The following is a 16420-nucleotide window of genomic DNA, read 5'->3' on the forward strand; positions in this document are numbered from 1 at the left end:
AAATCCTTGATCGACAACTCCAACATGGATGTAATTGTTTTGTGATGTAATAATTTTTTTTCTTGAGCTTAATACTTAATACCAAAATCTCCATTAGATTGTTATTTATTGTTGTTTATAAATGCCAGAAGAAAAATAAATAAAAAAGAACAAAAAAGAAAGCAAAAAAAATAAATAAGTAAAAGCAGTTGCTTGTAAATATAAATCAGTATTTGATTTTAACTTCCATTTGTTGATTTATTTATTATTTTTTATAAACAAACACCTCATATAGCACCCTGTAAATAATAAAAGAGCTCAGATAGATTTTTTAAAAAATACATTAAAAGGAAACCAAATTCAATTACAAAGATAGAAACAAAATGACTAAATAGAATAACAGACAGTGCATTTCAATTAAATATCATATTATATCATGTCAGGTCAGGTCATGTTATATCATGTCATATGATGCACAGGGGCTACTCTATCCGGGCACAGCACAGAGACGGCTTTGGTCACGTTGGTAGATGATCTCTGGAGCCAGGGATAGAGGTTGCTCCTCTATCCTGGTCCTATTAGATCTCTCAGTGGCTTTTTATACCATCGACCATGGTATCCTATTTCACCGGCTGGAGGGGCTGGGGGTAAGGGGCACCATTTTCCGATGGTTCTGCTCCTACCTCTCCGACCGGATGCAATGCGTGTTGGCAGGGCAGCAGAGGTCGAACCTGAGGCCACTCACTTGTGGGGTGCCGCAGGTGTCGGTCCTCTCGCCTCTCCTGTTCAACACATAAATGAAGCTGCTGGGTGAGATCATTCATGGTTTTGGGGTGGGATACCATCTGTATGCTGACGATACGCAGCTGTACATTTCCACCCCGAACCACCCCAACGAGGCCGTCGAAATGATGTCACGGTGCTTGGAAGCCGTACGGGTCTGGATGGGAGGCAACAGACTTAAGCTCAACCCCTCCAAGACGGAGTGGCTGTGGCTACCGGCCCCCCGGTTCAACCAATGGATTCCATCGCTGGCCATTGGGGGCGAGCAACTGGCCCCCGTGGAGCGGGCGCGCAATTTGGGCGTCCTCCTAGATGCCCGGCTGTCTATGGACGACCATGTGGCAGCCATGGCGAGGGGGGTATTCCACCAGGTTCACCTGGTGCGCCAATTGCACCCCCTATTGGACCGGGACGCCCTTCGCACAGTCACTCATGCGCTGGTGACGTCCCGTCTGGACTACTGCAACGCTCTCTACATGTGGCTCCTCTTGAGATGCACCCGAAGACTACAGCTGGTCCAGAATGCGGCCGCGCCAGCAATTATGGGGAGTATGAGATACTCCCATATAACACCTCTCCTGCACGAGCTGCACTGGCTCCCTGTGGTCTACCGGGTGCGTTTCAAGGTGTTGATCACCATCTTTAAAGCACTCCATGGCACAGGACCTAGTTACTTGCGGGATCGCATCCTGTCCCATACATCCCTGCGACCAATTCGCTCTCACAGAGAGGGACTCCTCCGGGTGCCGTCCACTAAGCAGTGCTGGAGGGCGGCGCCCAGGAGCAGGCCCTTCTCTGTGATGGGCCCAGCCCTCTAGAATGACCTCCCCCCTGACATTAGGACTACTACTGATCTCCTCTCCTTCCGCAAGAAACTCAAGACCCACCTGTTCCAACTAGCCGGCCTGGCTCAACTATAGCTCTATTCTCTAATCCCCCTGGCAATTTTAAATTTAGGGTATTTTAATGTTTTTTAATTCTATTATAATTGTGTCGTTTTATGAATTGTAATAATTGATGTTGTGAGTTTTTTATACCTCCTCCGTACAACATGTGATATATATTTTTTATTGTATGCCGCCCCGAGTCCCTTCGAGGAGAGGGAGCGGCTTATAAGTCGAATAAAATGAAAAAATAAAAAATGAAAAATATCACATAATTTCTGGGACATTTGACGTTCCAATCTTTTAAGGGCTTTCCAGACATGGTTGGGGCCAGCTACACCTTGAGCACGAGAATGATCCCCAAGGTGAGGCCAGGGCAGAAAGTGCTTTCATGCTAGATCCCACCTAACAAAATGTGCTTATGTGGTACGGGATTAATAACATACAGGTGAAACTCGAAAAATTAGAATATCATGCAAAAGTTCATTTATTTCAGTAATGCAACTTAAAAGGTGGAACTAATATATGAGATAGGCTCATTACATGCAAAGCAAGATAGTTCAAGCTGTGATTTGTCATAATTGTGATGATTATGGTGTACAGCTCATGAAAACTCCAAATCCACCATCTCAGAAAATTAGAATATTACTTGCAATCAATAAAACAAGGATTGTACATAGAACAATATTGGACCTTTGAAAATTATAACCATGCATATGTACTCAGTACTTGGTTTGGGCCCCTTTTGCAGCAATTACTGCCTCAATGTGTTGTGGTATGGAAGCTATCAGCCTATGGTATTGCTGAGGTGTTATGGAAAACCAGGATGCTTCAATAGCAACTTTTGCATTTCATTTAGAAACCAAGGACCCAGAATATGGAGGAAGAATGGAGAGGCCAATCAAGCACAGTAATCCCACGGTCATTGAACCAGTTTTTGGTGCTTTTGGCAAAAGTTGCACTCATCAGAAAAGAGGACTTTCGACCACTGAGCAACAGGACTTTGGATCACTGTGCTTGATTAAGACCAGGGCCAACGCAGCCATCTATCAGGTGATTTTGGAGCACTTCATGATTCCTTCCACAGACGAGCTTTATGGAGATGCTGATTTCATTTTCACGCTGCCCACACTGCCAAAAGCACAAAAACCTGGTTCAATGACTGTGGGATTACTGTGCTTGATTGGCCAGCAAATCTGTCTGACCTGAACCCCATAGCGAATCTATGGGGCATTGCGAAGAGAAAGATGAGAGACATGAGACCGAGCAATGCAGAATAGCTGAAGGCCACTATTGAAGCATCCTGGTCTTCCATAACTCCCCCAGCAATGCCACAGGCTGATACCCACCAACCACCCCCCACCCTTGCCTCCTTGCAGGAAAAAGCAAACAGACTGGTAAGCTTTAGCACAGCCTGATTTAGCATGAGCAGCTGATTGATGGTTGGATCAGCCACCCGGAAAACTGATAATCAGTTGTTCCTGGCTGAGAGCATCAACGCTGCCTATCACCGCTTCCACGCTTCCCCTTTTCAGCCTCCACACACCCCATTTTAAGTGTTTGTGCATCCCATTTTTGGCCTCTGTGCATCCTATTTTTGGCCTCCATGTGTTCTGTTTTACATCCGTCCCATTTGGCAGTGATAGATGGCGGTGATCCGCATTGCCTGGTATGGGCCAAAAATGGGGTGCGTGGAGGCCAAAAATGATGCATGTGGAGTGCTTATACATTATGTCCAGAGGTTGGGCAGAGCCTCCTGCAGCTACCGCTACTGATTCACCTGAACCAGGGAGAACCAGCTGAATGCCACCTCTTATTGGCATGCTTTGGAACATACTAGGTGGGCAAGAGATGGAGCAAGTAATGGGTAATAGTAGTAGTATCATGATGGACCATATATTAGTAATAGTATCATGATAGTTATTATATTAAGCAAAGAGTAAGAAAAATGAGTTCAATAAATGTATTTCCACTATTGTTTTCTCTATTTTTTTTTCTTTTGTACGTATGACCTTTCACTCTCCCATTTTCCACTTAATGTCTTAGTTCCAAAAATTCATAACAATGCATTCGTGTCTACTGAGACATAATAAGCATGTCTCTCTCTGATATTTTTCAAACAAAGTACTGTTGCAAGTAATATTATTGATTTCTCATTAAGTATAGTCATTGTCACTTCTTCTCCGTGTCACAAGGGCATTCCAGCAGACACTGACAAAACTGTGATCCTAGATTAAGACATTGCATTGCATTTAATCTCTGTTCAGAAATACAGAACTACATGCAGGCAGGGTGAAAAAAAAGGATTTCTGTTTGACCAGATATTTACAATTGTTAATTCCAGAGAATGTTCATTGTCTTAACTGTAGGTAACATTAATGGGTGGCCAACCAACCCCTCATCTGAATGATAAAATAGGAGCTACTTTTTAATATCTACTATGGCCATATGTTATAGTGAGTTGATTATATTAAGAACATTGATTTTATTATTTTTTCCTAACATAGTATTAATTTCTCCTGTTTACAAGTGCGAACTCGGTAGTCCTCTTCCAATTGTTCACAGGTATTATCAACCTGGAGACTTAATCATTGCTGCAATTATTTATCAGGTCTTCTTTCTTTCCAATGAGATCACTTTTGAAAGCTTCCCCTCTCGTGAAGTGCTTGATCAGCATCTGTAAGTATCCTTCTGTAACTGCTTCTCCTCCAGCTTCTTTTTTTCCTGTGGTATTTTTCTCATGACCTGTATCATTTGCTATTTAGTCAATAATCAATTTCCTATGTCGACATATAGCCATTTTTCATTAGAGAACTCACAGAAATGCCTCCTGTTTTAACACAGAAGGACAAATTGAGACAAAGTGATGTGACTCATAAATTATGTGAATTTTTCTTCCGGAGACTTTCTTCCTTCAATAAAGTCCTTTTTTGAAAGTAAAAATCTTGAGGTTCTATATGTCCTCAAATTCATCTGAATCCCCCCCCCATTTCATCTCACCAAGAAATAAAGCATCCCCAAGTGCATTTGAGAATTCTTTTCAGACTTGTTTAGTATTGAAACATTAAACTGACTCCCACCATTAAAAATCAGTGGGAAAATATAGATAGAACTGAAATTAAATGTTACTTTGACATCTAAGTCGATCCTGGAAGAGATACTTTACAATGAATTTGACAGTTCGCCAGAAGTATAATCTAAAATTGAGAAAAAAGCAGGCTACAAATGCTTTCTCACTACAATGTTAAATTATCTCCCCCTCCTCATCACTGATTCCTTATATCAAAATGCATAAGCACTAGATACATATTATTAAAAATATTAACTGTCTGAATCTGAAGCAGCAACTTTTAATGTCATTTGTAACTTTCACTGAAGGTTCCTCACTCATAATTATCAACATGCTTTGGCTTTGGCATTTGCTGTAAAGGAGATCAATGAACATTCTGAGATTTTAACCAACTTTAGCCTTGGTTTCCACATTGCTACCAATTATCTTGAGGAATACACAACTTCTCTTTTAGCAATGGAATTTCTATCTACAAAAGACAAATTTATCCCCAACTACAAATGTAATGACCAAACCAATACGGTAGCTGTCATTGGAGGACCCCGTACTAAGACCTGTGTCAACATGGCAACAACTCTGTGCAACTACAAATTTCCCCAGGTGAGAAGAAATGTGGAACAAGTTCATGAGCTAGTTGTTATTTTCAGATGTTAAGTCCTTATGATAACTCCTATGAGAAAGATTCCAGAGACAAGAAATATTTGCCATATAATGACAAGAATATCACAAAGGCCAGTCACGTCTTTGATTCATGAACAATATTAAACATCCATAGCCCTTACTATGTATTTTATGAAGCCTCTTTCTGTATCCTACTCAAACCCAATTATTGTATTAAGTTAAAAATGCATTCTTCCTTTAATTTTTTAAAAGTCTGTTTCCTTTCACCCTATGTTCACCCATATTTCCCCAATTAGATTACATATGGATCAGCTCCTTTGATGAATAATGACCAAGAAGGATTTTTTGTCAAATGAATGTTCCCTGATGAGATCCACCAACTTAAAGGAGTGCTACATTTACTATTGCATTTTGGATGGACCTGGGTTGGGATGATTTCTCTGTTTGAGGAAGATAGGGAGAGATTTGTTCAAAAGAGTCTTTCCATGTTTTCACAGAGAGGAATCTGCTTTGACTTTATAGAATGTCTACCCGAAATGATGTATGGTAGTGAAGCTGCTGAAATGGTGAATAAGGCAGATAAAATATATAAAGTGATCATGGGGAGTACAGTCATTGCAGTCATCTTCAATGCTGAAATTACAAGCATAGTGACATTGAGGATGATGATCTCTGTTTTAGATTTGGATGATATTCCAAAGGAGAGAAAAGCCAAAGTTTGGATCATGACAGCTCAAATGGAATTCACCTCTATTCTGATGCAAAGACCATTGCCCATTGATTTTCTCCATGGTGCAATTTCCTTTGCACTTCACTCAAAGGAGTTAAGAGGATTCCAACATTTTATGCAGAAGAAAAACCCAAATTTTGACAGAGAAGATGGTTTTATTAGGGATTTCTGGAAAGATGCATTTGAATGCTCATTCTCCAGTGATGTTACAGATGAGAATGCTGAAAGGATCTGCACTGGAGAAGAGAAACTGGAGAGTCTTCCCAATTCTGTCTTTGAGACCACCATGGGTGGACATAGTTATAGCATCTACAATGCAGTCTATGCTGTGGCACATGCTCTGAGGGCCTTGCATTCCTCCAAACTCAAGGGGAGTTGAAAAATGAATAAGAGGAGCTCGAAGTACTTTTTTCAATCACCATGGCAGGTCGTGTTTACTAATCCAATTCAGGAATCATGTAGAAAATGTTGGCTTATAGATCTTTTTCCTCCTTTCCTTTTGAAAGTGTCTTTATTTATAGTTCATAATACTTAACAGTAGACCTCCCTCCCTTTACAGATAGTTTTGAATGTTCATGGTATTCTCATGCAAAAACTAAAACAAATTAAAAACCTTTTTTTTTTCAAACATTATCTGAATAATCTAAACCATGAAGGCCATTTATGCAAAATTGGATGCAATTTGAAAATAAATGGAGGCTATTGAAAAATTTTGAATAAACACCCACTAACATATGAACTTTATTTTATGTATGAATCACTTATGTAAAGTATCTTTATGATTCCTTTCAAAGAATCCAGTTAATATTTATATTTCTTTGGGTTTTTTTCCCATTCAGCTCCATCATTTTTTGCAGCAAGTCTCCTTTAACAACAGTGCTGGAGAACAGGTTTCATTTGACTCCAATGGAGAATTGGAAACTGGGTTTGATGTTTTCAACTGGGTCACATTCCCAAACATGTCCTTTCTGAAAGTCAAAATTGGAAAGATCGACCCCTTGGCTCCCCCAGAGAAGCTCCTTACCATTTCTGCCAAGGATGCTGTTTGACCCCTCCTATTTAACCAGGTGTGTCTCATTTTTCACTTTTTAGGAAATCATGTATTCATTGATCCACAGAAATAAATAATTAGATCACAATCATAATCAAACCTGGATGTAACAACCTCATTTTTTTTGTTTTATACATATTAACATAAACTACTAAAGTATATATTAAAGTCTAAATGCCTACATCATTTTAGTTTCAGTCCAAAATCATCCCAATACATAGCAGAGTAGTAATCTCTATTAATTATTCAGTGGCTTATATTATTGAGTTGATCTCAGAGGGGGAGCTAGACCTTGCAGGGATAACGGAGACCTGGTTGGGCCACGAGGGCGGTTTACCCATCGTGGAAATGTGCCCACCAGGTTTCCGGGCATTCCATCAGCCCCGGGCCCTGGGTAAGGGTGGTGGGGTGGCGGTGGTTATTCGGGAATGTTTAGAGCCGAGGGAGTTCACTGTCCCTCAGATACCTGGGTGTGAGTCCCTTGGTGTGAACTGGGGCCCAGGGAGGCAGTGGGGCTTGCTGATTGTATACTTGGCTCCTCGCTATGCATCAGCAGCCCTGCCCGAGCTCCTCGAGCTAATCTCAGCGACGGCAGTTGAGACTCCCAGACTTTTGGTCATGGGGGACTTCAACTTGCCGTCAACAGGAGCGGCTTCCGAGGTGGCTCGGGAGTTCATGGCTTCCATGACAGCCATGGACCTGACCCAATTAGTTCAGGGCCCCACTCACGAAGGGGGCCACACACTGGACCTCATTTTTGTATCTGAACAGTGGACGAGTGATCTGGGAATAGGGGACTTAGTCATCACGCCCCTGTCATGGTCAGACCACTCATCCCTCCGGCTGGACTTCCCTGGCGCTATCCCCCACCGTGAGGAGGCGGAACCAGACTCTACAAACTGGTACCGCCCCAGGCACCTGATGGAATCGGATAGATTCCAGACGGAGCTTGGGCCAATACCTGTAGCCCTGTCCCGCTCCCGCTCCGAGGACCTAGTGACTGCCTGGAATAGGGCGACGACTGGGGCCTTGGACCGGGTTGCGCCTTTGCGACCTCTCCTGTGGCATCGACCCACCCGGGCTCCTTGGTTCACTGAGGAGCTAAGGGTGATGAAGCGCCACAGGAGACGTCTAGAGAGCAGGTGGAGGTCCTCACGCTCCGAATCTGACCGAACACAGGTAAGAGCCTATTTGCGGACTTACCTTGTGGCAATAAGAGCGGCCAAGCGTAGACATTGTGCCGCCCGTATTGCGTCCGCGGATAACCGCCCTGCCGCCCTGTTTCGGGTGACCCGCTCCCTTTTATCGCAGGGGACGCGGGAGACACCCTTACAGGGAAGAGCAGAGGAGTTTGGGGAATATCTTCAGGACAAAATCGATCAGATCCGGAGCGGATGGACCTCCGTCAGCGGACCAGACGAGCCGTCAACAGCGAGTCTTGAGAGACCATTCTGGGAGGAGTTTGACTCTGTTGCCCCCGAGGATTTGGACAGGTTGCGTGGACGGCTGCGGCCCACCACATGTTCAATGGACCCGTGCCCCTCCTGGCTGGTACTGGCAGCCTGGGAGGTGACACGAGGCTGGCTTCTGGGCCTGGTGAACGCCTCATTGGGTGAGGGATACTTACCAACCGCCTTGAAAGAGGCGGCGGTGAGACCCTTGCTCAAGAGACCTTCGCTCGACCCAATGGAGCTAGCTAATTACCGTCCAGTCTCCAACCTCCCCTTCTTGGCGAAGGTTGTTGAGAATGTGGTGGCGCAGCAGTTTCCACGACACCTGGACGAATCCGACTATCTAGACCCACGCCAGTCCGGCTTCCGACCCGGGCACAGCAATGAGACAGCCTTGGTCGCGTTGGTTGATGATCTCTGGAGGGCCAGAGATAGGGGTTGTTCCTCTATCCTGGTCCTATTAGACCTCTCGGCGGCTTTTGATACCATCGACCATGGTATCCTATTGCGCCGGTTGGAGGGGATGGGAGTCGGGGGCACCGTTTTGCGGTGGTTCGGCTCCTACCTCTCCGACCGGAAGCAATGTGTGTTGACAGGGGGGCAGAGGTCGTCCCTGAGGCCACTCACTTGTGGGGTGCCACAGGGGTCGGTCCTCTCGCCTCTCCTGTTCAACACATATGTGAAGCCGCTGGGTGAGATCATCCGTGGTTTTGGGGTTGAGTACCACCTGTACGCTGATGACACTCAGCTGTACATTTCAACTCCAAACCACCCCAACGAGGCTGTCGAAGTGATGTCCCGGTGTTTGGAAGCCGTCGGGGTCTGGATGGGGGACAACAGACTCAAACTGAACCCCTCCAAGACTGAGTGGCTGTGGGTACCGGCACCTCGGTTCAGCCAGCTGACACCATCGCTGGCCATAGGGGGCGAACAACTGTCCCCTGTGGAGCGGGCGCGCAATTTGGGCGTCCTCCTTGATGCCCGGCTGTCAATGGAGGACCATGTGGCAGCCGTGACAAGGGGGGCGTTCCACCAGGTTCGACTGGGGCGCCAATTGCGCCCCCTACTGGACCGGAGTGCCCTGCGCACGGTCACTCATGCGCTGGTGACGTCTCGCCTGGACTACTGCAATGCCCTCTACATGGGGCTTCCCTTGGGACGCATCCGGAGACTGCAGCTAGTTCAGAACGCAGCTGCGCGGGTTATCATGGGGAGTACACGTTACTCCCACGTAACACCTCTCCTGCGCGAGCTGCACTGGCTACCTGTGGCCTCTCGTGTGCGCTTCAAGGTATTGATTACCATCTTTAAAGCGCTCCATGACATAGGACCTAGTTATCTGCAGGATCGCATCCTACCACACATGTCCCTGCGACCTATCCGCTCACACAGGGAGGGACTCCTCCTGGTGCCGTCCGCTAGGCAATGCCAGCGGGCGACACCTAGGAGTAGGTCCTTCTCTGTGATGGGCCCAACCCTCTGGAATGACCTCCCCCCCCGACATTCGAACTACCACCGACCTCCGTTCCTTCCGTCAAAAATTAAAGACTCACCTATTTCAATCAGCCGGCCTGGCACTCTCTTAGTTTTATCTCCCGGGGATATATTTTAATTGGGTTTGGGTTTTTAATTGGGGATGTTTTTTAGGGTTTTAGAATATATTTATTTCTTGTACAGCCTATCTCCTCCATCCAAACGTATTTAATTGTTTTATGATTGCATTTTTATCTGCACTTGACTGTACACCGCACCGAGTCCCTTTTTGGGAGAGGGGGCAGTCTAGAAATCCAAGAAATAAAATAAATAAATTAAAATGAGCATCAGACACAGTAAAATAAAATAAAATTATACAGGATAAAACAGTAAGGTAAAAAGGGATTATGGAAAAACAGAATGCTAAGATAAATAATGAAATGTATCCTAGAGATGGACAACAGTAGGCACAACAGTAGGAATTAATTAGTTTTACATGCAACCAATGTGTGGTAGATCAGATGTCCTTTTTGGAGAAGCCTGGCTATAAATCCTACAGTCCAAGTGACTACATATATATTTGGACCCCGAAGGAAATAGAATTATTTTGTTTGTTTGAATCCTAATATGTCATTTTCGTGAAACAATATTTCTACGTATTAAGCCCTTGCTGAGCCATATAATGGACAATTGAGTAGGACATCTGAAGTAATCAGGTGTCTTTAACTACATAAGAAAAAAAAGGAACAGTTAAGAAAATGTTTCTCTAACCCAGCAAGTTTATGAGGGGTGGATTTCAACTCGCAACTTCAGCATGATTGTTTGGGAAATAACAGCATAACTTTGGAGGTATTCTAGTCCAATCCCCCCTCCCCCATACTCAGGAAACCCTACATCATTTCAGACAAATGGTTGTCCAATCCTTTCTTTAAAATCTCCCATGTTGCATTCACAACTTCTGGAGGCCAGTTATTCCAATGATTAATTGTTCTAACTGTCAGGAAATTTCTCTTAGTTCTAAATTGCTTCTCTCCTTGGTTAGTTTCGACCAATTGCTTCTTGCCTACCCTCAGCTGCTTTGGAGAATAGTTTGACTCCCTCTTCTTTTGGCAGATCCTGAAATATTGGAACACTTCTATCATGTCTACTCTAGTCCTTCTTTTCATGAAATTAGACATAGCCAGTTCCTGCAACCATTCTTCATATGGTTTAGCCTCCAGACCTCTAATCATCTGCACTCTTTCTAGACTCTGCACATCTTTTGTACATCATGGTGATCAGACCGGATGCAGTATTCCAAGTGTGGCCTTATCAAGGCATTATAAATTGGTATTAGCACTTCATGGAATCTTGATTCTATCCCTCTGTTTATGTAGCCTTGAACTTGTTGCCTTTTTTGGCAGCTGCTACACACTCCTGGCTATTATTTAAATGGTTGTCCACTAGGACTACAAGATCCTTCTCATAGTTCCTACTATTGAGCAAGGTACCATATATATTGTACCTGTGCATTTTGTTTTTCTTGCCTAAATGTAGAATCTAACTTTTTTCATCGTTGAATTTCATTTTTTTAGATAGCACCCAAAGTTCAAGTCTTAAGCCTATTGTGAAGTTTCCAAAGATGGCCTAATTAATTTATGAGCCTTGAGACAAAGTTCAAAAAAAGTGCAGTCATTTATTAGGATCAACATTTTGGCATGTTCTTCTGCAGAGCCGAAACTGATATCCAGTTAATGGTCTCTGCACTTTACCCTGTGTCTCCCCTTCACTCAGTCTGTATCATAAATCATATTCACCAACAGGGTGCTGCAGCAGGCTGTGAACTTTGCACCCCACGCGTCAGCTGTAGAAATTTAAGATCCGACTCTGGCCGAAGGTATGCATTGAATTCTCCTCCCTTTAATATGTCAACTTGATAATAGTTATGGAAATGCTTTACAAGTTGACATTTGGCTCCCTTCACTTCCCAAAAGTGACCTGTGTGAAACAAAAAGAATTTGAGTACAGGTGTACAATTTAGGGATGTGTCCCTCCCCCACACTTGCCTGTATTTTTTGCATGGAATTTTGCTTTAAGGAGATCAGCCTGGATAATTCTACTTTTTACCCAAGATGCCTCTGATAAAGGGTAGCCCTTCCAATGACCCTCCTAAACTCATGGGTGTGCTCTTAGATGGGGCAGTCTCTCTGCTTTAGGTTGCTGAGTTCCTCTTCCACATATGGGTCCTAATCCTCCTATGGCCTCTAGCTGTTGCAGGAAGTCATCTATGTCTTGCAGTTGAGGGGCTCTCCTCTTGTCTAGGGCTGCTAACCATTTCCTTACTTCTCCCTCTAGCCCCTCTGTGATGGTGTTCACCATGGCACTGGGGGATGGGTACAGGTGCCCATAGCATTTTAGGTCAGTATCTGCTGAATCAAGGAATAGAGCTAGCTGGTCTGAGTCCCTGTCAATTTTCCCCCAGAATTGGGGTGGGTTGTTCAGCCCTACTCCTCCAACCTCCGGTCAGCCTCTATATACTTGTGCCTGACATGGCTGGCCATCTTCCTCACCTCTAATTCATCATGGAGGGTGGTCTGGTCAAAATGCTCTCTCAGTTGCTCTATTGCACGCCCCAGGGATTCTGTCTGGGGCTTTGGAAGCCTGGCTTGTGCCCAGTTCTATATCCAGTCCACCCTTTCCAGCTCTATGGAGAACCTTCCCTTTATTTGAGAATTGGGGTAAGGGAACGCAACTTTAGCTGCCTTAGGGGTTGATTTCCACCAGTACTCATCCTTTCTTGCTTCTGCCGCTGGGAAAGGCATTGCAGCTTGGATGTCTGGAGCTTTGATGTCTGGGGCTGGCTGAACTCCTCCAGCTGAAATCAGGCTTTCTTCTGATACTCCGCCTTCTGCCATGGTTGCCTGATTTTCCCTCCAAGCACCCCAAATATGGGGAAATGATTGGAGATCCCGGGATTCAGGAAACCCGGAAATCTTGTTAGATTTTAAAAGTCAGTTTCGGAAGGATTGTTTTTGTGAATTTAAACAAAGAAAAATGGGGAAATAGTACACTAAAGTTTGATCAGGATGTGAAAAGTTTGGGTATATATACCTGATAAAATGAACACTCTTGACCTTTACGTTCTTTATTCGAAATAATTCTGATTTTATTTATGAACAGACATTGCCTCTTTCCATCTGTAATGGGAAATGTCCTTTTGGCTACAGCAAGGTAAAAATAGAAGGGAAATTATCCTGCTGCTACGACTGTAGACAGTGCCCAGAAGGCAAGATAGCTGACCAAATGGGTGAGCAAAGGAATATATTGAATATATCAATAATTTAATAAATAAAATTGGGGTTCACTTTTTAATCAGTATTATGGTGTCTGAAAATTTTGAGCTATCTAATAGGTTGTATAGATGAGCAATGAAAAATGTGAACTACTTGTTTCTAATTCAAAGATATATTTAATGTCTATGAAGATTCTCAGTCATCCAAAGTGCTTTCTGTCCCAAAGTTGCTTTTTCAAAAGGCAAGTGGAGTTCCTTGTTTCCTTGAAAACATCCAAGAGGCTTCTTCAGTTCTGACTGACTTGCTTCACTCAGAACTGAAGAAGCTTCTTGTATGAGAAGCAAAATGTTTTCAAGGAAAAAACAAAGAAAGTCCAGTTGCTTTTTGAAACAGCACATTTGGGAAATATTTAATGCTACAATCTACCAGTTCATTTTAAATAGCATAATCTCTCTTAAGGATCAATAGAATACTCAGATTTGGACTCTTCTTATGACTTGTAGACATTTGGCAGGTAACCATTGCATGTCAATAAACAATCCAGAAGTTTTTTTTATTATATATTTTTGAACGTAAGGTCATTTTCCATCAAATTCAATTTGTGTAACATTTTTTCCTGCTATTTCAATTCTTATTCCTCCCTATTCCACCCAAAGAATAAATGTCATATAAAAGTTTTGAGATAACTGTATAACATAAAGAATATAAAAATTGAACACTGCATTATATGTTCTGACCCCCCCTCTCTCCACACCTGTGAACAAGCCAAAACACAGGCTTGGCTGTTTGCCACTGTTTAATTGCAACATAACAAACCGTTTGGCCGAGGGCCCAGATAACTCAAAATACAAGAACAACAAACTAGATATTCAAACACGGCTCTAAGACATCAACTTTCTTCACTGCTAATTTCAATCTGTTGTTTCCTGCAAATGTCCCCTCCCAACGCCTCACCTATAAGCTCTCTTGGGAGGGGCCAATTTGCAACCACTTGTGGTAATTATCATCTGTGAGCCTGCCTAAGAAGCTGCTGCTTTCATTTCTCAGCCCTTCTCACTCTAGCATCAGGGACTGACTGCCTTTGTTCCTCCCCACTGCTCCATGCCTCAGGCACCTCCTGATGGCCAAGCAGCCCCTCGGGTCCATGCTCTGAATCTGCAACCTGCCCAGGGTTGTCCACATCATCCAGGTCAGACTGAAATGAGGCCTCACTATCCGAGTCCAGCAGCAGCTGAACCGGATCCTGCTGGGCCACAACAATTATATAATGAATTTCATTGTAAATTATTTTGAGAAAAATAATATGAACTCATAGCATCTTATTAAATCTAATATGTTATTACTTTTTCATGTTTAAAAGCTATAATGGTTCCATGAAACAGATTTATTTGTTCTTTTCTCCCAGACTTAGATGATTGTTTTCCATGTCAAGAGGATCAACATCCAAACAAAGGTCGAAATAATTGTCTTCCAAAAACAGTAACTTATTTGACTTTCCAAGAGCCGTTGGGTATTTCTTTGGTAATTATTGCAGTCTCCTTTTCTGTCATCTCAGCTGTGGTGTTGGGAATCTTCATTAAACACAAGGACACTCCCATTGTCAAAGCCAACAACAGAAACCTCACCTATACACTTCTCCTTGCTCTCCTGCTCTCCTTCCTTTGTACTCTCCTCTTCATTGGACAACCAGATCAAGTGAAATGTCTCATGCGACAAACTACTTTTGGCATCACTTTCTCTGTAGCCCTTTCTTGTATTTTGGGTAAAACAACCATAGTAGTTCTTGCTTTCATGACCACCAAGCCAGGCTCCAAAATAAGGAAATGGGTGGGGAGAAGGATGACCAACACAATCGTGCTATCTGTCTTCATGGTTCAGTTCACCATCTGTGTAGTGTGGTTGGCAATTTCTCCCCCATTTCCAGATTCAGACATGCACTCCATGGTTGAAGAAATTGTCTTGGAATGCAATGAAGGATCAACCACTATGTTTTATACTGTCCTTGGCTGTATGGGCTTCTTGACAGCTGTCACCTTCACGGTAGCCTTCTTGGCTAGGAATTTACCTGATAGCTTCAATGAAGCCAAATTCATCACCTTCAGCATGTTGGTCTTTTGCAGTGTCTGGGTGACATTTGTTCCCACCTATTTGAGCACCAAGGGAAAATATGTGGTGGCTGTGGAGATCTTCTCCATTTTGTCTTCAGCGGCTGGATTATTGGCCTGCATCTTTTCCCCCAAGTGCTATATCATTATTCTGAGACCTGATCTGAATACGAAGGAACAACTTAAAAAGAAGTGAAACTGATATTTATGCCAGTCTCCTTGAATGAATCCTAATTGTTTATTTCCACCAAATAGGCCTTTTTTGTTCTGTCTTTGCAGTTTGGGGTGTATGCATTCCTCCCTCATATCACCACATCAAGGTAACATATAATAATGTACCTTGATATATATAGAGATGTAAATATATTGAAGTAGCATTCAATCCATGAATGCATGAGAGATAATGTAGCAAGCTTTTAAAAGTTTTATAGTTAAATTATTATGATTTTAAGTTTATTTTATTGATTACATTGTACACCACTCAAAGATTCTATCTGAGGCAAATGGGAGGATAAGAAATATGAAATAGAAATAAATAAATAAATGTTGATTCCCATGTGAAGATACCCATGAAAAGGAGAGGGGCAAAAAAGTTAAAGAGTTACAGGAAAATAAGCATACAGAAATTCATATGTTCTGCAATGCACCAGAAGTGTCCTTCTAAAGAAACTCTTCTCTATTATCAGGTCATGCATGCAGTTAGAGACATTGAAAGCCACACACAAAGGTGGCATACAAAGCAATAGTTGTTAAAATCTCTTCAAAAATAACTTTAGAATATAATTTCTCTGAATCTTTTCTTTGAAATATTAGATCATTATTTTGTGCCCTATATTTATTTGGAAAACAAGCTTTTTAAAATGAGGAAAAAATATTCACTTCAATATTAACCATGGTTCCTGAACCGTTAATGTCCAAAGGATTGTTTAAATTGTACATTTAAAATTCCTTGATCGACAACTGCAACATGGATGTAATTGTTTTGTGATGTAATAAATGTT

At 42.8% G+C, this 16420-nt stretch overlaps 1 protein-coding gene across 1 annotated transcript; it reads left to right on the forward strand.

Annotated features, from left to right (window-relative positions):
- Nucleotides 1-1966: 1966 nt before the first annotated feature.
- On the forward strand, nucleotides 1967-15615 carry LOC309381720 (vomeronasal type-2 receptor 26-like; the record flags this gene model as incomplete). Its single annotated transcript, XM_081933005.1, has 3 exons — nucleotides 1967-2011; nucleotides 14425-14503; nucleotides 14720-15615. The coding sequence occupies 3 exons, from the start codon at nucleotides 1967-1969 to the stop codon at nucleotides 15613-15615; spliced, it is 1020 nt and encodes a 339-aa protein (XP_081789131.1).
- Nucleotides 15616-16420: the final 805 nt, after the last annotated feature.

Source organism: Natrix helvetica (assembly GCF_964273705.1).
Source record: "Natrix helvetica genome assembly, chromosome: Z".
NCBI lineage: Eukaryota > Metazoa > Chordata > Lepidosauria > Squamata > Natricidae > Natrix > Natrix helvetica.